General features: G+C 41.8%; 2 protein-coding genes across 23 annotated transcripts in view; one reads left to right on the top strand and one right to left on the bottom strand.

Annotated features, from left to right (window-relative positions):
• The window catches only part of LOC129542658 (putative RNA-binding protein 46), a 141,751-nt gene extending 135,249 nt beyond the window's left edge, over positions 1 to 6,502 (bottom strand). For 6 of the 9 annotated variants that reach the window (XR_016035298.1, XM_088827920.1, XM_088827925.1 and 3 more), the window contains exon 1: positions 1,336 to 1,442. Coding sequence is in view for 5 of the 9 variants with exons in the window: in XM_088827920.1 (XP_088684046.1) it covers positions 1,336 to 1,365 (30 nt within the window). In the remaining 4 variants the exon portion in view is untranslated. Of the gene's footprint in view, positions 1 to 1,335; positions 1,443 to 4,676; positions 4,738 to 6,377 lie in introns of those variants that run through there. The other 3 variants (XM_088827922.1, XM_088827926.1, XM_088827921.1) reach the window with 3 other exon arrangements.
• A 304-nt stretch (positions 6,503 to 6,806) lies between these two features.
• The window catches only part of LOC129535523 (uncharacterized), an 89,822-nt gene continuing 75,601 nt past the window's right edge, over positions 6,807 to 21,027 (top strand). For 8 of the 14 annotated variants that reach the window (XM_088827950.1, XM_088827936.1, XM_088827937.1 and 5 more), the window contains exon 1: positions 6,807 to 6,945. The gene's annotated coding sequence lies outside the window, so the exon portion shown is untranslated. Of the gene's footprint in view, positions 6,946 to 7,121; positions 7,336 to 21,027 lie in introns of those variants that run through there. The other 6 variants (XM_088827935.1, XM_088827940.1, XM_088827946.1 and 3 more) reach the window with 2 other exon arrangements.

The following is a 21,027-nucleotide window of genomic DNA, read 5'->3' as shown; positions in this document are numbered from 1 at the left end:
TCAGGAGGAAGGTAAAACTGGATTTCAGAGCTCATATGGTTATAACATGGTTGAATGCAGTCCAGAATCCAGGCTTTCCAAGGTCAAGTCCACCATTCTTTTTACACATGGCATGGCTCCTCTAATAGTTACACATTCTATGCCTCCAGCACCAAGCTAAAGACAGTTTCCAATGCCTTTCCAAACCTATCCCCCTCCACGTATACCCCAAAAGGCAGTATAAGGTTTCCACAGGAGAACAGCCATTATGAATTCTGGGGACAAAAACAGAAACCATACCCCCACATCCAATTTTAGGGTGAGCTGACTTTTTAAGTCAATAAGATTTGACCATTCAACTAAAAAAATTCGTATATATTGAAAACTACCTGCATATTTTTCTACTATATCCTATAAATATACCATTATTTCAGAATAAAAAATGAAAAATATCTTCCTCTTATTAGGAAGGATACCAACCTCCAGATATTTAGGGAGCAAGAACCAATTTTTTAAGAAAAGTCAAAACCAAGCAAAACTACTCTCCAAGAGTAAAAGGGAATCTCTTCCTTCTTTCTGTTTGGTTGTTTTTGTTTTTTTCTTTCTTCTCTTCTTTCCTTCCATTTTATTTCATTTGTCAGGTATAAACCCTATTATCTCAAACAATAAGGATTACAGAAAAAGTTACTTGAACTTTCTCCCATATCCTATCCCAAATAAAGCAATATAATACACACAATCAGAGATGATTATCTTGATCAAATTGAAAATAGTGATACTTTTTTAGGAAGATAGTAGGATTTTTTTCCTGAGAGTTAACAGTATATATTTCCTTCTAAAACAGTTGTCAAAATTACAGTTTTCCATGGAAGATGCAATACATCTTTATTCTTGAAACAACCAAATTTCCAACGCCAAATCAGACAAGTTAGGCTTTTTCCCTAGCAAAATTAGGCAACACTGCCTAATCAATGACGCTGAATTCATTGAGAATGGGACTTTTCCATTCTCCCACAGTCCAGTGGCTGGGTTTTTTGTTTTTTTGCAGGGAATAATGGCAGCAGCTAATATTTCTTAGAAGTAATAATTCTCTCAATCATGCTACTCCTTGAAGATGGGCATGAATTTGAGCAAACTCCGGGAGACAGTGGAGGAAAGAGGAACTTGGTGTCCTATAGCCCACGGGGTCGCACAGTGTCAGGCACTACTCTGCGACTGAATGAAACAACAACCCCTTGAGGATACTACAGTAGAGAAATGCTGTCCTCCTCATCAGCAGTTCGGAACTCCTTTCTCTGCGCCGGCGGTGAAGCTAACCAAAGACTGAGAATAGGCAACTCACCGCAACAGACTTACCAGCTGACCGCCAATGAAGGCGACAGCCATCCTTCTACTGGCAGGAAGAGAAACGCAAATCCTCCTTCAAAACAGGAGCCACCTTTCTGTTTCTGCTTACCAAAACAGCAGTATGCAGGGTTTGCTGGGATGCAGTAACACACATTGCTAGGAGGCACATAAATTGGTACAAAGCTTGCTGAGGGCAAATTAGCAAGAAAACATGAAAACTTTAAAAATGTGCATAACTTTTTATCCAGTAAGTCCAAACCTACCATTTTATTCCATCTCCCTCAAAATTATAGATGTAAAAATAACCTATCTTACAAATATATTCATTTTCTATTGCTGTGTAACAAATTAACAGACGTTTAGTAGCTTAAAACAATATCCATTTATTATCTCACAGAACTAGCCAGAAGTCCAGGTGGGCTTAACTGAGTCCTCTGCTTAGGGTCTTAGAGGGCTGAAATCAAGATTCCAGTCAGGCTGGGCTCTATCTAGAAGCTGGGGGAGAATTTGCTTCCAAGTTCATTCAGGTTATTTCTGGGCTTCCCTGATAGCTCAGTTGGTAAAGAATCTGCCTGCAATGCAGGAGACCCTGGTGTGATTCCTGAGTTGGGAAGATCGCTGGAGAAGGGATAGGCTACCCACTCCAGTATTCATGGGCCTGCCCTGTGGCTCGGCTGGTAAAGGACTTAGACTTCTGTGGTGGTAGGACTGAGGTCCCTGGCTTTTTGTTGACTGTCAGCAGAGATTACCCTTAGTTCTTGGAGGCCTCTCTCAGGTACTGGCCTGGGGTCCTCTTTATTGAGCAACAGGGAACTTTCCTCACGTCAAATCTCTCTCAAGCTTCAGATCTCTCTAATTTCCTCTGCTGCCATCAGCTAGAGAAAACTCTAAGCTTTTGAAAGGTTCATGCAACCCAGTTAAACTTAAAGGCTTTTGGACTGCAAAGGAAACCATCGACAAAATGAAAAGACAGTTTACTTGTAAATGATGTGACCAAGAAGGGGATAATATCCAAACTATATAGATAGCCTATACAACTCAATATCAAAAACCAAACAACCCAATTAAAAATAGGCTGAAGATCTGATCAGACATTTTTCCAAAGAAGATACACAGACGGCCAACAGGCACATGAAATGATGCTCAACATCAGAATCCTCAGGAAAATGCAAATCGAAACCACAACAGGATACCACCTCACACCTGTCAGAAAGGCTGTCATCAAAAACAATAACAAACGTTGGCAACCATGTGGAGAAAGGAAACTTTGAACACTGCTGGCAGAAACGTAAACTGGTGCAACAGTATGGAAAATAGTATGGAGGTTCTTCAAAAAACTAGAAATAAACTACCATATGATCCAGCAATCCAGTGCTAGGTATATATATATGTGAAGAAAACAAAAACATTAATTTGAATAGATACACACACCCCACTGTTAATAACAGCATCACTTACAATAGCCAGGATATGGAAGCAACCTAAGTGTCTATCAACAGGTGAATGGATAAAGATGTTGTATAAAGACGTAATAGAATATTGCTCAGCCACAAAAAAGAACGAAATTTTGCCATTTGCAAAAATGTGGATGGACCTAGGGGGTATTATGCTTTGTGAAATAAAGCAGGGAAAGACACACACTCTGTTAACACTTTCATGCAGAATCTAAAACAAAGCAATGTATGTAACAAAACAGAGGCAGACTCACAGACACAGAGAACATCCTGGTGATCACCAGTGAGGCGAGGGAAGGGGCAGGCGAGACAGGCGTCTGCGGGTAAGAGACACAAACCGCTGTGTACAAAACCAACAAGCAACAGGGGCACACTGTACAGCACAGGAAAATGTGGCTATTATTGTGCAATAACTTTAAATGGAGTATAATCTACAGAAATACTGAATCACTATTTTGTACATTTGAAACTAATATTGCAAATCAATGATGCTTCAATAAAATAAATAAAATATAAGATTCATGTAGTCAGTTTAGGACTAGCCAGACTAACTTCGTTTTGAGTAACTCAAAGTCAGAGTAGTTACTTCAATTACATCTGCAAAATTCCTCTTGCATATAATATAACATAATCATAGAATGATATCCTATCATGTTTGCAGAGGAAGGAATTATACAAGGTGATTATCATTGGAATTCATCTTAGAATTATACCACACAAGACTATTTCCTACATGGTTGTTTTATAGAGAAAACTTAAAGTTATCCAAATCTGTAAAAAAGGATTAGATAAATAACTTAAGGAATATCTACATGTTAAAATACTATTGAGAAGGAGAATGTTTAATGGTATGAGGGAAATTTCATAATATGTCAATATTAAGTGGGAAAAGCAAAATACAAAATTGCATGCCAACAAATACAACCTATACTAAAAGTTCCTTGAGGGCACAGGCTCATGGCTATTCCTGCAGTGCTTACTGCCCAGCTAACTGTAGGTTCCCAATAATAATTTGTTAAATAAATGAAGAAAAACTATTTGCATCAGATATTGACCAAAATGTTGATGTTAACTGTAAACAATGGAATTATAAGTTTTTTCCTTTGTAGTGAAAACAATTTCTACTTTATGTTCTACCCATTCTACTTTTCATGGGCTTATTAAATATTGCATTAATCAGTACCCTTTAATAAAGGGTTTACTTTCAGAGAATCACACTGTGCAATCCGTAACTAAATATGTCTTCATGAAAAGGAAGCTGTTGATAAAGAGTGATGAAATTACTGTGACACTACCAGAACTCCTCTAGAAAAGACCTAAAGGTGCCCCTTTCTTCTCTCTTTTGAGGAAATAACACTGATGAGCAGAATACAGTACTCAACATCGAAAGCAAAGAGAAAAGATTATGCCCACTGAATTCACTTGTAAAGGGAAAATAACAATATCCTTTAACCCATTGCCTGCTTTTCTTCCTGGTCAATAAATAAAAAATAGGCTGCTACAGTTCCCCCATAAGCCAAGCGAATAAATGGTGCCTGATTTTTCTAAAGCTGAATAATAGCCAATAGCAGAGCAAAGGTAAGTGATTAGATAAGCCTCCTGTCACAAGCATATATGGCAGGCAGCTATTCCCTTCTTGTTATACTTCTCCAAACACAATGCCAATTAAAATAGTAACCTTCTATTCTTCCCATGGAGAATGGTCAGGAAGAATTCCCCAAGCTGTAGGGAAACAGGGAGAGAGAAAGCAAGGGAGAGGGAGGGAGGGATCAAGGGAAAAGGGGAGGGAGGGAAGCAAAGAGTGAGAGAGAATCCATCTAGGCAGGAGTAGGTTTAAAATAGTCTTTCTAGTCAGCTTGAAAAAATGTCCCCAAACCCAAGAATAATAGCTACTACCTTTTTTCCCAAAGAAAGTGCACAGACTTTCACTGTTTTCCATCACCAGCTGAAGTAATTTCCAGGGTGTCCTTCAGGCCTTCCTACTTTCTAATTTCCCTGGGGGTAGCAAAAATCATAGGAGGATTAATCCTGTGTATAGCTTGCACAGCATAACACTATGTGTTAATATAAGGACTAACTGTGCACACTACCAGAATCACACTGGACCAGAGAGTACCTAAAATGATTCATAGCACCCTCACCAAGGAGAAGTTAGCATTAGTTCCAACCACATATGAATTTCTATCAAAACCAGCAGCTGCCAAGAAAACGATCTAGCTAAGGACAAATAACCAAACCAAGTGTCTACCTTTTTAATATCAGAAATACTTCTGAGCCTAACGGTCTAATAGATAACTTTACTTAAATGTCCCCAAACTCAAGAGACAGCTAGCAGGAATCCTTCCAGCCCCAGCCAGCCCAAACAGTTAAGTACACTTCCTTCTAGCAGCACTGATCACTGTCACCCACCTCTTCCTAGTCATCCTTCTGAAACTCTAATCCTTGTACTTGCTACTAAGTTCCATTCTGTTCCTATATAATAAAAGCAGTAATCATTCTAGATGGGGATCCTTCTCTTATACTTGAGAAGACTAACAGGAATGCTTTGAACCGGAAAATCCACAGTAAACTGTAGAACTAAAGCTAAATGAATGAATACATATATTCATCCATTTCCCCTGGGGGAGGGCACGACAACCCACTCCAGTATTCTTGAATCTTTTGGAGAATCCCCATGGAGGAGGAGCCTGGCGGGCTACGGTCCATGGGATAGTAAAAGGTCGGACACGACTGAAGCGATTCCACATGCAACCACAGATTTCTGTTTTGGGATTTCATTAGGGTTTTTGTCAGAGAAGGTGTCCTGGAAATCTCAGACAATAAATATTGGTATTTACTTTTGAAACACTTGTGGTGTATTCACTCTTCACAGATATGGGATAGGTATTCGTACAGGGATGTATGGTTCACTATGCTGAAATTCCCTACAAATCCGGAGAGGCAGAATTCTGCCTTCGGGCACTTAGCCATTAAAAACGTCTTGTCAGCTAATGTGACAAGGCAGGTGAGAAGTATGGTCTAGAGGGGCAGATTCCACGGAGTGCGCTGGTACCTTTGGCGTTTCTGCAAGTGACCGGCTGTCAAAGTAAAAGCAGTCTAGAACCTGGAAGGGAGACTAGCGCGGCTGGATCACCGGTCGGCACTGTATGCAAATAAGCTTCAGGTGTCTAGCACCACTGCTGAGCCGTGCTGTGCGGGGACAGGCAGAATAGCCTAGTGCAGGTTGGAGCCTTCACTTAGGAAACTACAACGGGATCCGAGAGGACTGTTCGGCGGTCTCTGTAGACAGGGCAGTGATCTATTAAGTAATGGGGCAAGCAAAGAAAGCAGAAACCGGTCGTCTGAGTAAAGAGGAGCAGAAGAGAAAAGTATCACGGATTCACTCTCTGCCAGCAAGCAGAGCAGAAAGTGATCACAAAGACAGAGCAAATCATACCGCGGACCCGAACAAGGGAGTCTAGTCTGGTCGTCCAGAGGCGGGTGGGCGAGAGTGGACAGCCGCGGGCACTGGGGAAGGAGCGTGAGGCACCCGCGTCCCGTCTGCTCCCTGAACCCCGCGTTCCCGCCACCCTCTCCGCGCCCGCGGGGCTGGATAACCTTCTGCGTGCTCTCCGGCAGCCGAGAAAGCAGCTTTGGCTCTCCTGGGACTGCGAGGCGCCCTCCCGCCACCGGCTCACCCTCTGTTGGGGGAAAGCCTAACGCGTGAGGCCGGGGTGTGTGAGTGAGAGAGTTATGCCAAGGGCTCCTGGACCTCCGACCTCTCCAGACCAGGCCCGCGCGCCCTGGGGCGAGCTCGGGCAGGTGCGTCCGGACCCGCGCTCACACCCCTCCGGCCGCAGCCAGAGAACTACCCGGGCAACGGCGCCGCTGAGTCCCGGATGTGGTTGCTAGGGCCGCAGTGGGCGGGGCGGGGCCCGCCCCGGAGAGCGGCCCTCGCGGGAGGTGCGCCGGCACCATCGAGACGTGGCCGGGCGGCCAGATTGAGGGAGAGAGAGGCCGTCCAGGGCCACGGACCAGCTGCTTCCGGCCCCTCACTTCCGGCTCCGCCGCTCCGGGTGCGGGAGCCGTGGGCCGCCGTTGGGGAACCTGCCGGTCCGAGTGTTCTGAGGCGGGTGCGTGTGAGGCTGTGGCAGTTGCAGTTGCCTCCCGCCCCGGAGGAGCCGAGGTGCGCGGCGGGAGGGGAAGGAGGAAGGGGCCCAGGTCGCGTTTGCGCTCACTCCTGGCCAGGGCCGCGGCGACTCCAGGGAGCAGGGCAGGGCTAACCCTCGACGTGAGGCTGCCGGCTTCCCTGCAGACGCTGAGGGCGGAGCCGCCGGCCGCGAGGGAGGCGGGGGAGGGCTACCGGGCGGCGGTTGCCCGGCCGGACGCGCTGCCTCCGGGGCTCGCTGTTCCGTGCTTCCGCAGGGCGCTCTGTTCTTATACTGCGTGTGCCGTCGCGCTGTACCCAGGTGCTCGGCCTTGGGCTTCTGCCCCTTCGTCCCTCTTGTCACCTGAGTGTGCCCGAAACCGCCCGGTGGAGAGGGGGACCGGGCCTCCCAGCGCGGCCCCTCCCGGTGTGAGTGCGTTGCGTGGGGAAAGGGATTGCAGGGTCCGGGTCTTTCCGACCTGAGTCTCCGAGTGGGCCGCCCTCGGGTTTGGCGGCCAGCCTGCCCCCGGCGCCTCCTCTCTCCCACAGCGATGGTCCCTGCTAGAGGCTCCTCCGGCGGCGGTGCAGGGAGGAGCCTTGCCTAGGAAGCGTCCCAAGCCTGAGTGTGCTGGCGAGGGCGTCCAAGGAATGGTGGAGTTTGGGAAGGAAGTGTGCTGTCGTCTTGTCCGTTCCTCTTTGCCGAGTTACTACTGTTTACGTGTCCAGGAAAAAGGAAAGAGGGTGGTGTTGTTGCTTTTTTTTTTTTTAAGAACAGTTTCTAGACGCTTTTCCTTTTTATTTTATTTTATTATTACTTCCTTTGTGTTCCTATCCGCCCTCTTGAGCCCTTTGATCTCAAAAAGTTTGTAGATTACACTTCCTGCACATCCTTTTAACCACCCCCTTTTAGGATTTCTGCCCCCCTCCCTTCCTTTTCTCCTAGAGTAAAGCCTGTAATTTCTCTAAGTCGGTTCTTAAGGAAGAAAAAGACGGAAGATTTGAAGGACTTTTGTTAAACTTGTGCTTTCACCTGGCAAAAGTGGCAGGTGTGTGTGTGTGTTCCCGTGTGCTGTTTAACCTCACCTGTGTGGGAATGTGCACAAGAATTGATTATGTTAAATCCTTCCTGTGTTAAGGCTGCAGGAGTTGGCCGTTTTATTGCTGCTCTTTCGATTTGAAGACAACAGATTACACATCAGTACTGTTTTAATCCCACTTTTGTTTTTCCTTGGGCAGCCCTCCCTCCGGGTTAGCCGCCGGGTCTAACCCTCCTTAGCCGAGAAAACAGCAAATATTTCTAATCTTATTTTATTTTTTGGATTAAAATCTCTGCCTCACTTACTTTCCTTCTTTTTCAAATTGATAAATTAGTTTGCCTAAATCCTGGGTCATGCTTTAGGGAGTCCATGGTCTGTGACTTTCAGGGGACTTCCTCATCCCCACCCCCGATAGTTCTCTTTTGTGAGTAAGTTAGTATCTTTCCAAACTTAATGTAAGTTTAGAGTGCATATTGAAATTTGCTGATTTGATGAAGTGTTTGTTGGTCAAAGGTTGACCTTCTAAAATGTTTAACACCTATTTTATAGAATGTTTAAACTTGAAGAGAACTATACAGCTCATCTTAGTCCACGTAGAGTGACTAGTGTCTTCTGAAAAATTAATTTTCCCTGTATCTAGCATCCTTACTTGGGGGGCGACAGAAAACATAACTTTATAAAAAAAAATCAATCATGCTAAATACGTTTCCTTCTAAGGTAATGAGGAAGCCAGAAGATTGATATCTGACATAACATTTGTTTGCTTACTGTGTGCCAGGCATTATGCTAAGTACTTTATGTGATTATCTCATCTCATCTAATCCTCAAAGCAGCCTTATAACTTGGCTAAACTTTTCATTTTTGTAGATTAAGAGGGCTTCTCAGGTGGTACAGTGGTAAATAATCCATCTGCCAGTGCAGGAGATGTAATAGACACAATGCCAAGGTTGGACAGATCCCCTGGAAGAGGGCATGGCAACCCACACCAGTATTTCTGCCTGGAGAATGCCATGGAGAGAGAAGCCTGGTGGGCTACAGTCCATGGGGTTGCAAAGAGTCGGACACGACTGAGTGAGCACGCACACACAGATAAAGAAATTGGAACTAAACGATTAACTGAAGCGAATCTGCTCAGAATTACACTGGTGGAGGCAGGATTGAACCTGGGTTATCTGAATCCAGACTGAGCTACCGAATCAAGACAACTGCTACTCCAGACTGCGTCTCGCATATTTTCTTTACATCTTTTTTGGTACAAATTGGAGGTAGCTCACCTGAGTTTCTCTCAGACATTAGGAAGGTCTCTTCCTTTATTAATTTTCAATAATTGAACACCTGATTTCATATCACATCAAAAAGTATGACAAAAAGAAATGAATTTGGAGGAGGCCTACGGAGTGTTATTTGATAGTTTTCCTACCGGGTAGACCCAAATCTGTGTGTGTGTGAGTGTGTGAGGTGACATGAGGAGTGGAAAATGTGAAAATACAGGCTTTAAGTCATAGACTTAGCACTGTAAGAGTCTGGAAGTATAAATACATTCCAGAATGATGAATTTGGGAAGGGATAAGGAATAAATTCAGGATGGAGTAAGCACATTGAATAGGGAATTTAAGAGAATGTGGTTATGGAAGAAAAACTAATGATATATGTACAGACTGGAAAGAGTAGTTCCACAAAATATGGATGACGATGACTTAGGGACTGTAACGGTCTAAAAGTCAGATATTCACCAGCATTAGTCCTAGGAAGTATGAAAAAAAGGACTATAAAACAAAGGAACTTGAAAATAGTCTGTTCTCTTTAGTGTCTCCTAACTTTAGCCAGTCATGGAGGCCACTGAATAGCTCTTACAAAGCCTCAGCTGTTCTCTACAAAAGTACACATTTTCGTTTTCTCTTTCCTGTGTAACTTTCTCTTTCGTCTTTCTTCCATTACTTCTAAACTTTTGCCTTAAAATAGTTTTAGGCAGGTATTGCTGGAAATTGCTCAAATGTTTTGTGAACATTTGGTAGCATCTCTGCCATATTATCATCTGAGAGTTTTTGATTCATTTTTTGTGTATCTATGTGGCATTGGACTCGCAGCTCCTTGATGTTCAGGCTTGATCCTTTTTGATCCTTTGGGAGAACTGTGACACCACTGTCTTTGAAGCAGAATCGTAAGAATGACAGAATTGGTGGTGAGACCTAAATCATCTAGAGGAAGGAAGCTGCCAGCTCCAACGTTCTGCCAACATGAGATCGTGTGTTAGAGCAAGGTTTCCAAACTTTTCTGCCTCATGGCACACATAAAATGATTATTTGTATGGCAGACTCCCTGGCTCCCTGAAAGCTGAGGGGGCCAGGGAGTGGTGGGGGTGTCCGTATTTCAGCACATCCCTAATTCATTCTTGGCACATTGGTTGGAAAAGCTTTGTCCAAGAGAAGAGGAATATGGTATTCTGATAAAATACTTTGTGAAGTACCTGATATGGGGTGGACCAGGAATTCACATCCCAGGTAGAAAGAGTCCCTGGGGGTTAAGCCAGGGGAATGTAACCTCTCGGATGGCTCTGTGTGTGGTTTCAGAGCTCTAGGATAGCACCAGGATATAGAAGTCCATAACAGGCTAGGCATGATGCTTTATGGATGCTTTATGTGTTTTAGGTATTCTTATTTCTCTTAAAGAAACAGGTGTAGAAACCAGCAGAAGTAATTAGTCCAACTAATTGGATTAATTAAAGGAGACTCACAGAGTTACTTGACTCCAAAGCATGTACTCTTTTTCACTTCAGTAACTAAATGATTTTGTGACATTGCGGTTTCTAGTTAAAGTTTGAGACCTTGGTGGCAGAGGGTGTTGGCGGTGAAAGGGAGATAAGCAAGAGGACTATTAAGTGTTTATTTTTGGCAGCCTTGAAGTGGAGTTCTAGAGCTGATGGCTTTCTCATAGAGTTTCCAAAGGGATGGGGATGGGGATGGGGGAGAAGAGAACTGTGATAAAACTCAGAGTGACTGGAGCCACTGGTGCTCCTGCTAACAAAAGGCTAAAAATGAAGAGCCCCTTCATGTTTGACTAAATGTAACTTGTAGATTGTTTCTTAAAGGTACGTTTATAGATTATTTTTGTTTTTTTTCTGTATTTCCTCATTTTTTTGTACAGTGTATTATTTTAAAATTAAGCATATTTTCAGCATTACAACTCAGATATATTCTTGAAATAAAAGTTCAAATAATAAGCAAATGGATTGGAAGCTTCTACTTCTTTAAGCCCTTTATCCCTCACACCTGCCGTCAGTTAATTCACAAAGTAGATGTTGGGAATTAGAGGAAATTCATGAGAAAGCTCTAAACTGCTGCTGTCTGACAGAGTAGCCACTTGCCACATGTGGCTGTTTAAATTAGTTAAGATAAAATAGGATGGCTAATCTCCACTTGATTGCCCAGCGCAGGTGTTGAATATTTCCGAAGACATTGGCCAGCCCTGCTAAAACTTTAAAATACTATATAGTTGGTGACATAATAAATATACCATTGAAGTAAGATTTTTTAAAATGTCTGTTTTCCATGCTGTGTAGTTTTTGTTTTAGCTGATGAAATACTACTGCCATGTTTTTTCTCAGCTTTTTGTTTTAACTAAATCCAGATGGTCAGAGTCTAATATTTTCCTTGGATGTTTGGGGATTATGGTTAGCTGCTTTTCTAGGATAAAGATGTCAGCTTTTCTAAGGAGGTGAGTGTTTTCTGTCTCCTCTGAGCTCTAGATCTGTATATCTTACTTTAAGTTGGCACCTCTCTGGAATATATTAAAGATATCTCATATACAAGGTCTGAAACTAAACTGGTCGCTCCCTCACTCCCAGCCCCCCGCCCCAATGTTTTCCTCTTTCTTTGTTTTTTATGTTAGTGAATGACTCCATGTCTTTCCAGTTGGAAAATCCAGGAAAGTAGGAGTGAACCTTACTCACTCCCTCTCCCTGGCGTGTCCCGTCTGTCAGCAGGTTTTCATTAGTCTTACTTTCTGAGTATCTCTTCAGTCTGCCTCGTGTTTCCCGTCTCCACCACCACCACCACCACTTTACTTTGTTGCCACGATCTCGCCTGAGATTGCCACAGCAGCACACAGCAGCCTTCTTTCTTGTTTACCCACTTCTCCTTCAGATCATCTTTAACCCATTATCCATCCTCAAGGCACAGTGATTTATTTTGAAACGCACATCTGATTGTCAACTCTTCACTCCTCCGTCCCAATCTTTTTATGGCTTCTCATTGCTTTTTGGATGAAAACAAGACTCCTTACCGGCCTTAGGCCTCAGCTGTAGCTCTGCGTCTCACCCGTGCGGGCCTTCACCAGTCCTTTGCGCTCGTCTTGCTCTTGCGTTACACGGCTTTGGCACATGCTTCTCTCCCTGTCTAGACCACTCTTTCTTTACTTTCGTTTTACTTGGTGGCTTCCAACTATCCTCAACACCTCAACTGACGTTTTGCTTCTTTAGGACATAATCTAACCTGGCCGATGAGACAGCAACATTGTACATTTACCACAGTTGCAGTTTACTTTTATACGTGTGATTGTATGGTTGTCTTTCTCTTCCACTCTCTCCATGTCCATGCAGACAGGGACCACGGACCTGTCTCAGTTCCTGACACCTAAATAGTGATTGAATTTCCAAGTTGATAGTATGAAAGATTGCAGTTCATGGAGTTTTCTAATATAGGATTTTAAATATAAATATTTATAAATATAACACTTAAATTGCTAGTTATATTGTTTTTTCCAAGTGCATGAAAATAAGTTAATAGCATAAGTTTGTATTAATATTAACAAAACAGTACATATTATGTAATAAGACTATAGCACAATATTCTTGATTATTTTATAATAAACTTATTTTAGAATAGTTGTAGACTAACAGTTATTGTAGAAATAGTTTGCAGATTCCTATGTACACTATTCCCAGTTTCCCACATGATTAGCATATTACATTAGTGTGGCACATTTGTCGCAATTCATGAACCAGTATTTATACATTATTAATAACGTATGTTGAGATTGCCTCAGTTTTCTCCTAATGTACTTCTTCTATCCCAGGATTCCATCCTGGAAGAAATCCACAGTTTAGTTGTCATTTGTCCTCCTTTAACACTTTCTCGCGAGGACGCCTCATTTTTGATGACAGGTTGATAGTTTTGAGGATATCAGGTCAGGTGACTGCAGTGCTGCCTGCCTGCTCAGTCCCTTCAGTCGTGTCCGACTCTCTGCGGTCCCACGGACCATGGCCTGCCAGGCTCCACTGTCCATGGGATTCTCCAGGCAAGGATACAGGAGCAGGTGATTGTAGATTGTCCCTCAGTTGGGGTTTGTGTGATTCTTTTTTCTCATTATTCAACTGGGTAATGTGTCTTGGGGAGAAAGACCACTGAGGTGGATCAAGAGTAGATACTGTCAATCTGCCTACCATTGTTGATGGTAACTTTGGTCACCTGGCTTTTGACAGTGTCAAGTCTGTACATTGTAGTTACCCCCTGCTTTGTATATTGTACTTTTTGGAAGAAAGTCATTATATGAAATGCACTCTTAATGTGTGGGGTATTATGTTCTACCTCCTTAACAGTGGTATGTACATAAATTTTGGGGGATTTTTCTGCAAAGGAGATTTGCCTCTTTTCTCATATTTATTTATTCAATCAATTATGTACATCAGTATTGATTGACCCTTGGGTATTTTATACTTTGCATAAAATCCAGTCTTACTTTATACGGTAATATAGTATATAATCCAGTATTTATTAATTTTGTTGCTCAGATTGTTCCAGCTTTGGCCTTTGGAAGCTTTTTCAGTTGGTTCTTATATTCTTTTGAGATTTTGTTGTTGTTGTTCTGTTCTGGTGGGGTTTATAAAAAAAGCACTTTCTTCCTTTCCAGCAGTACAAGATGCTCCAGGCTCATCTTCTATATATCCCGCCCCAGTTTCAGAATCAGCCATTTCTCCAAGGAGCTCTGTTGCCCTTTATTGGAGAATGGTATTAGAGACCAGGATCTGGGCACTATGTGTGCTCACTGTTGCTAGGGTTGCTTTTAAGAAATATACACTAACTCATGTAAACACACATGTCTAGCATAAGCTGGAATCAAGATTGCCAGGAGAAATATCAATAATCCTTATGGCAGAAAGTGAAGAGGAACTCAAAAGCCTCTTGATGAAAGTGAAAGAGGAGAGTGAAAAGGTTGGCTTGAAGCTCAACATCCAGAAAACAAAGATCATGGCATCTGGTCCCATCACTTCATGGCAAATAGATGGGGAAACAGTGGAAACAGTGTCAGACTTTATTTTTTGGGGCTCCAAAATCACTGCAGATGCTGATTGCAGCCATGAAATTAAAAGATGCTTACTCCTTGGAAGGAAAGTTATGACCAACCTAGATAGCATATTAAAAAGCAGAGACATTACTTTGCCAACCAAGGTCCATCTAGTCAAGGCTATGGTTTTTCCTGTGGTCATGTATGGATGTGAGAATTGGACTGTGAAAAAAGCTGATCGCCAAAGAATTGATGCTTTTGAACTGTGGTGCTGGAGAAGACTCTTGAGAGTCCCTTGGACTGCAAGGAGATCCAACCAGTCCATTCTAAAGGAGATCGATCCTGGGTGTTCATTGGAAGGACTGACGTTGAAGCTGAAACTTCAATACTCTGGCCACCTCATGCAAAAAGTTGACTCGTTGGAAAAGACTGATGCTGGGAGGGATTGGGGGCAGGAGGAGAAGGGGACGACAGAGGATGATATGGTTGGATGGTATCACCGACTCGATGGACATGAGTTTGAGTGAACTCTGGGAGTTGGTGATGGACAGGGAGGCCTGGCGTGCTGTGATTCATGGGGTCGCAAAGAGTCGGACACGACTGAGCGACTGAACTGAACTGATACATATCTGTTTCTGTATAGACATCTGTATCTGTATTACTAAGCTGTGCCCTGATGCTGGGAAAGATTGGGGGCAGGAGGAGAAGGGGATGACAGAGCATGAGATGGCTGGATGGCATCACCGACTCGATGGACATGAGTTTGAGTGAACTCCGGGAGTTGGTGATGGACAGGGAGGCCTGGCATCCTGTGATTCATGGGGTTGCAAAGAGTCGGACACGACTGAGCGACTGAACTGAACTGATTCTTAGATTATTTACTCTGAGTTTTTTCCCATTGAAAAAATTACCTGAATATTGAGGGGTTTATTTTATATGGTTTTGGAAATTAATAACAGAACTAAAGGAACTCTCCAATTCTCTTGCTTCTCTTCACTGCTAATGTTCTGGACCTTAGTAGCCATCTGTGAAGAATGAGGCCACAGTACTTTGAATAATTGAGAGTTTATTTACAACTAGTTTTCAGGGAGTAATTTAGCTTTGAGTCTTATCTTTTGACTTCTCATCAGTTTCTCTGTAACACAGTCTGAATGGGGCAAATAAAAAGACTTCTCCAAACCGTTAATTTTGTCACTTGGTTAGAAGTTGGTGATAATGATGAGGATGAAAATAGTTGAATATCTGTTATGTTGATTTTTTAAATTGTTCCTCATTACTGTATATAATTGAGAATTAACTATATTTTGTCATAGTTTTCTACTTTTGAATTGTCTAGACCGATGTGTTTTTCTTAATGAGCAACATGAACTGAATTTATTAGTACCTAAAGGGACTAATGTGTGTCTAACAACATAGCTTTTACAGATACCAGATAGTTGTTGACATAAAGACAGCAGTGTAATGTAAATGATGTTTTTAATCTTATTTGATTATTCTACTTATGAAAGAAAGTATGAACATATTGTATGGTAAACCACTTTGAATTCAGCATCATTTGCGTTGACTGTTCCGTTCCTTCGCTCAGTCGTGTCTGACTCTTTGGGACCCCGTGGACTGTAGCCTACCAGGCTTCTCCGTCCATGGGATTCTCCAGGCAAGAATACTGGAGTGGGTTACCGTTTCCTTCTCCAGGGGATCTTCCCGACCCAGGGATCGAACCCGGGTCTCCCGCATTGGAGGCAGACGCTTTAACCTCTGAGCCACCAGGGAAGCCCCTGCGTTGACTGTAGGGAAAAGGATTTTCCTCGGAGGTTAAGGACGCTGTGGTCTTTAAAAAAAAAACTTACTATTTTAGATTGTTTTGACTAAGAAAACTAATTTTTTAGCTTTATAATTTTTTTATTGTAAACCAGTCAGTACAACTTGTAGATTAATATTGAATTATGAAATAAAAACAAATCTTAACCATTCTCTTCTTATTTATCCACGAACAAAAAAAGATAGACGTTTCAGTAGATTCTATCTAGAGCAAAAGAAATAGAGCCACTTTCTTGTAATCAGTAACCAGTCTCTGAAATCAGTGATATACTGTCTGCTGCTGTCAGTCGCGTCTGACTCTGTGCAACCCCATAGATGGCAGCCCACCAGGCTTCCCCATCCCTGGGATTCTCCAGGCAAGAACACTGGAGTGGGTTGCCATTTCCTTCTCCAGTGCATGAAAGTGAAAAGTGAAAGTGAAGTGGCTCAGTCGTGTCCGACTCTGCGACCCCATGGACTGTAGCCTACCACGCTCCTCCGTCCATGGGATTCTCCAGGCAAGAGTACTGGAGTAGGTTGCCATTGCCTTCTCCGATGCTCTGTCTAGAGAAGTTAAAGCAAGTTCAGACAAAGCAAGCCCAGGTTTTGCTACTGATTGCCCTCAATTTTCTGTTACCTACCTTACTAGCATTGTCCTTAAGTTCCAGCAGAACTCCTTCATAATTATTTATACTTCTCCAACTATTCCACTAACGTAACCTACAAAGAATAACTCTTCAGATAGTTCTGTGGAGACTCATATTTCATCATAAAAATTCAAGAAGTTTCTTTGATGGCTTGTATGTATTTTATTCAAGTGAATTTTGTTTTAGATTCCATGATAGCATACTCATTTTCATTCCAAAAATGTAAATTCTCATTCCACTGTGCTGTGCTGCTGTGCTGTTTATCCTGCTTGTGTCTGCCATGCTTATATTTGCTTTCCTGTGCCTTGAGCGTACCGTTTCAGATGCCCTGTGATATGTGAGTACCTTAATTTGAAATGTTCATGTTATAATTTCTGTTCAACTTTCTTTCTTTAGTATTATACTTCTATATCTCTACCTCCTCAACGTCATGGCGGTTGTAAATGCAGTTTTTTCTTTTCTGGTATCCATGGAGCCTTGTGTTTCTTTTTATCTTCCAGAGTCCTGGCAGATCTCTGCCTTCCTGTCCTCTTTTCCTGGGTCCTGAGAAAGATCCTCAATACATTTAACACTTGTCGGATATTGAATTCTCCCTCATTAAACTCTCCTGCATTGGGACAGGTCCTTTACCGCTGAGCCATCAGGAAAGCTCAGATAGAGAACTGGTCTATTCAGTTTGTAGAAAACAAAATGTGATTGTGATAATAAATTAAAAGCAACTCCAAACAGTGGATGAAGTATAAATTTTATGTAACATTAATTATATATTTTTACAGATGCTAATTAATAATTCACGTTATAGGTCATTGGTTCTTATACTCATTAGTTAATGAATACTTCTGGCCAGTTTATAGAAGTAGAGCCCCAGAGATGACAAGATACTTTTGGCGTCCAGTATAAACCAGGCTGTGAAGCTTCAACACTGATGGTAGTTTTGAAATAATTATTTATCATTTTATTTTGAGGATCACAGTTAAAGATAACTTTAAATTCATATAAAGATCAGAAAACATGTATCTTAAACAGCACGTATTGCAAGTCACTCCCCCCCCCCCATAATCGTATATTTTTTCTTCTAGCTTTTTTGAGATATAATTGACATAAAGCACTGTATAAGCTTAAGGTGTACAGCATAATGATTTGATTTACATGCATCATAAAGTGATTGTCACAGTAAGTTTAGTGAATGTCATTATTTTTCAATCTTGTCATTCCCAGTGTTGCCAGTTATTAAAGTTACGAACAAATTAACTTCTAAAACTGTGAAGGTTGGAACATTTAAATAATATGAACAAAACACAGACGTAGTACCTATCTCTGTAATTCTCAGAAATTTGATTCCCCCTTTCCCTATCTGCCAGGAGTTTTTTTTGATACTTAGCAGTTTATTATATATTAATAATAAAGGATATGGTAAAGGACACAGAGAGATAGCCAGACGAAGTGATCTCTTGGGCAAGATCTGGAATGATTCTGAGACGAGGAGCTTCTGTCCCTGTGAGTTAGGGTGTCCCGTGACTGCAGGACATGGCTGTGCTCACCACGGAGTCTCTGCAGACCGCCTGGCTCAGGGATGTTTGTGGAGACCTCCCCACCAGGTCATTCTCACCTGTTAGTCTGTCTCCTCTCGTCTCTGAGAGTTGCAGACTTCTACCCGTGGCGTGGTCGTTCCGGTAACCAGCCCCCCTTCTAAAGCTATTGTTTGGTCTTTTGAGCTCCCTGATAATGATATATTTTCCTATTTGGTGCTGCTGGTTCATACACAGGAGCAGATGATAACTCCTGAGAGTAGCGGACAGCAAAAATGAACTCCCCTAACTTTCTTCTGTTTTCCATTCCATGCGTCACTATTTCTGCGGGTTCCTTCCTTCTTCCATTCTTTCCTCTGTGGAAGAGATTTCCTCCTTCTGTCTGAGGGTAATTCCTCTAACTTTGCTCAGACTTCTTTACTGTTCTTATTTTTTTTTTAATAATTTTTATTTAATAAATAGTACAAAGCACGTGCCATTTACTGTTCTTAAAAAGCTTTTATTTTGATCTGATTTTAGACTTGCAAAAATAGTAGTTTCCTTATACTTCTTACCTTCTTCCCCTGATGCTCACATGACCGTAACATAATTATCAAGAATAGGAAACTAACATTGGTATAATATTATTAACTAAACTACAGCCGTTATCAGAGTTTCACCAAATTTTCAACTGACTGTCCTTTTTCTTTTTCAGGATCCTGTCTAGGAACCCGCGTTGAAATTAGTCATTTCTCCAAAGTCTCTTTCAATATGGACATTTCTCACACTTTCCTAGTCTTTCATGACCATGTCACTTTTGAAAAGTACTGGTTAAGTATCTGTTAGAATTTTCCTCAGTTTGGGTTTGTCCAGTGTTTTCTCATCATTAGACTGAACTTACGCATTTAGGGGACGAATACTGCAAAAATGATGTTTTCCTTCTCAGCGCAGCATCTTAAGGATTATGCTCTTGGTATGTCTTAATACTGGTGATTACTTAATCACTTTGAGAGAGATCTGCTGAGTTTCTTCACTGTGAACTTTGAGTTCTACACTTATTGTCGTTCTTGTTTCAATTGACTACGTTATAGGAGACACTTGCAGATTAGGTAAATTCTGTTTCTCCTCAAACTTTTGCCCTTTTATTTTAACATCCGTCTGCAACACTTTAACTACTGTGATGTTTGCCTGGTGGGGATTTCTGGTTTTCTCTCTTCTGTGCTTATTAATGGAAATTCTCGTGTGAGGAATTGTCACTTTACCCCATTTATATTTGATTATTTTTTATATCAGTGTGGACTCATTAGTATTTGTTTCATTATGTGAGTTCAAATCTAGTACTATCATTATTTGCTTTGTTGCTCAAGATGTCCCAGCAGTGGCCTTTAGGGATTCCTTCAGGTTGGGTCCTTCAGGTTGCTCTTTTGGCAACTCCCCTTCTTTTACTGAATTTTTTTCTTATTTCTGACCCCAGAAAATGTCCCAGGCTCATCTTGTCTTTTCCTTATCCCAGGCTTGGAATCGTCCGCTTTTCCTTAAGAATGGTGGTTCCTTTTATTGGAAACAGTGTTTAGGGACGAAGATCTGAGTGCCAGATGTCCTCGTCGTTACACTGCTTCTAGGTCTGCTCAGGGGACGAAGCTCGGAGACCAGTACATACGGGCATATGCCTGTGTGTAACACACATACATGCACATATATATGAAACAATACTGATAACCATTTCCAGTCCAATACAGCAGTGCTTATGTAGCGTTTCTCCTTCCTTGGTAAGTTTTTCTCCAACAGTGAGAAGCTTAAGTTTTTAGTACCTACATTCTATTCACATATTTGTTCTGTTCTGTTACACACATAAGGTAGTGTAAGAGTTACTAACCTATACCCCTGTGAGAAATACTGTATTAGTAGGATTTGTATATAATTCACTTTGTCTTTAGCCTCAGGATCTTCTTTTCGCCTGCCTTTCCTCTCTCTCCGCCCCCATTCCTCCCCTCCCCTTCTTCCTTCACTTTCTGCTCCTCCTCCTCCCTTTGCCCATCCTCGCCTCCCCCTTCCGTTTCCTGGGTTATTCTTTTTTAGTACAGTTAGTTTCATTTGTTATGATTTTATGCCATTGAATTTCTCTCAAAATTACTATGGTTTTAAGAGTCAGAATTATTTAAAACTAAATATTCAAAGGAGGGTCACTTGTTCCTTATTCCTGCTACCCTGTTCCATTTCCTAGTTGTTCGCACTCCTTTCTCACCTATTCCCTGTAGGTGACCTACCTTCTTAGTTTATGGTTTGTTCTTGTATTTTTGTTCCAGTGAGCAGAAGCATGTATTTTCATGTATCCTTTCTGTTCTTACATTGAGACAGCGTATCTATAGGTACTTTTGAACTTTGCTTTTTTTGACTTATCACTGTGTCCTGGAAATTACTGCATATCATAGAGATCTTCGTTTTTTTCAACAGTTGTACAGTACTCCATTGTCTGAATGTGTCATAGTTGAGTCAATCACTTTCCTATATGTAGACATTTAGGTTCCTTTTCCCCAATACTTTACATTTATGAAGAATGCGGCAGTGTGTATGTAGTTTTATGTTGCTGGTGATGTATTCCCAGGATGTATTCCTAGAAATGGACTGCTGGGTTCAAAAGTAAGTGCGCGTGTGATTTTGTTAGGCGTTACCAAAGTTCCCTCCAGAATGAATGTACAAATTTGTGTTCCCATCAGCAGCGTATGTGAGTGCTTGTTTCCTCACATCCTCAGTGACAGAGTGTTAAAAGTTTGCTTATCTAATAGATGAGAAATGGTATCTGTGTTTTTTTAAGCTGAATTTCTCTAGCATGAGTGAATTTGATCATTT

This window comes from Moschus berezovskii, chromosome 19 (assembly GCF_049115385.1).
Source record: "Moschus berezovskii isolate FMDL1 chromosome 19, NW_MosBer_1.0, whole genome shotgun sequence".
Classification (NCBI taxonomy): domain Eukaryota; kingdom Metazoa; phylum Chordata; class Mammalia; order Artiodactyla; family Moschidae; genus Moschus; species Moschus berezovskii.
The sequence above is the reverse complement of the archived record's forward strand: the minus strand, read 5'-3'. Positions and strand labels throughout refer to the sequence as shown.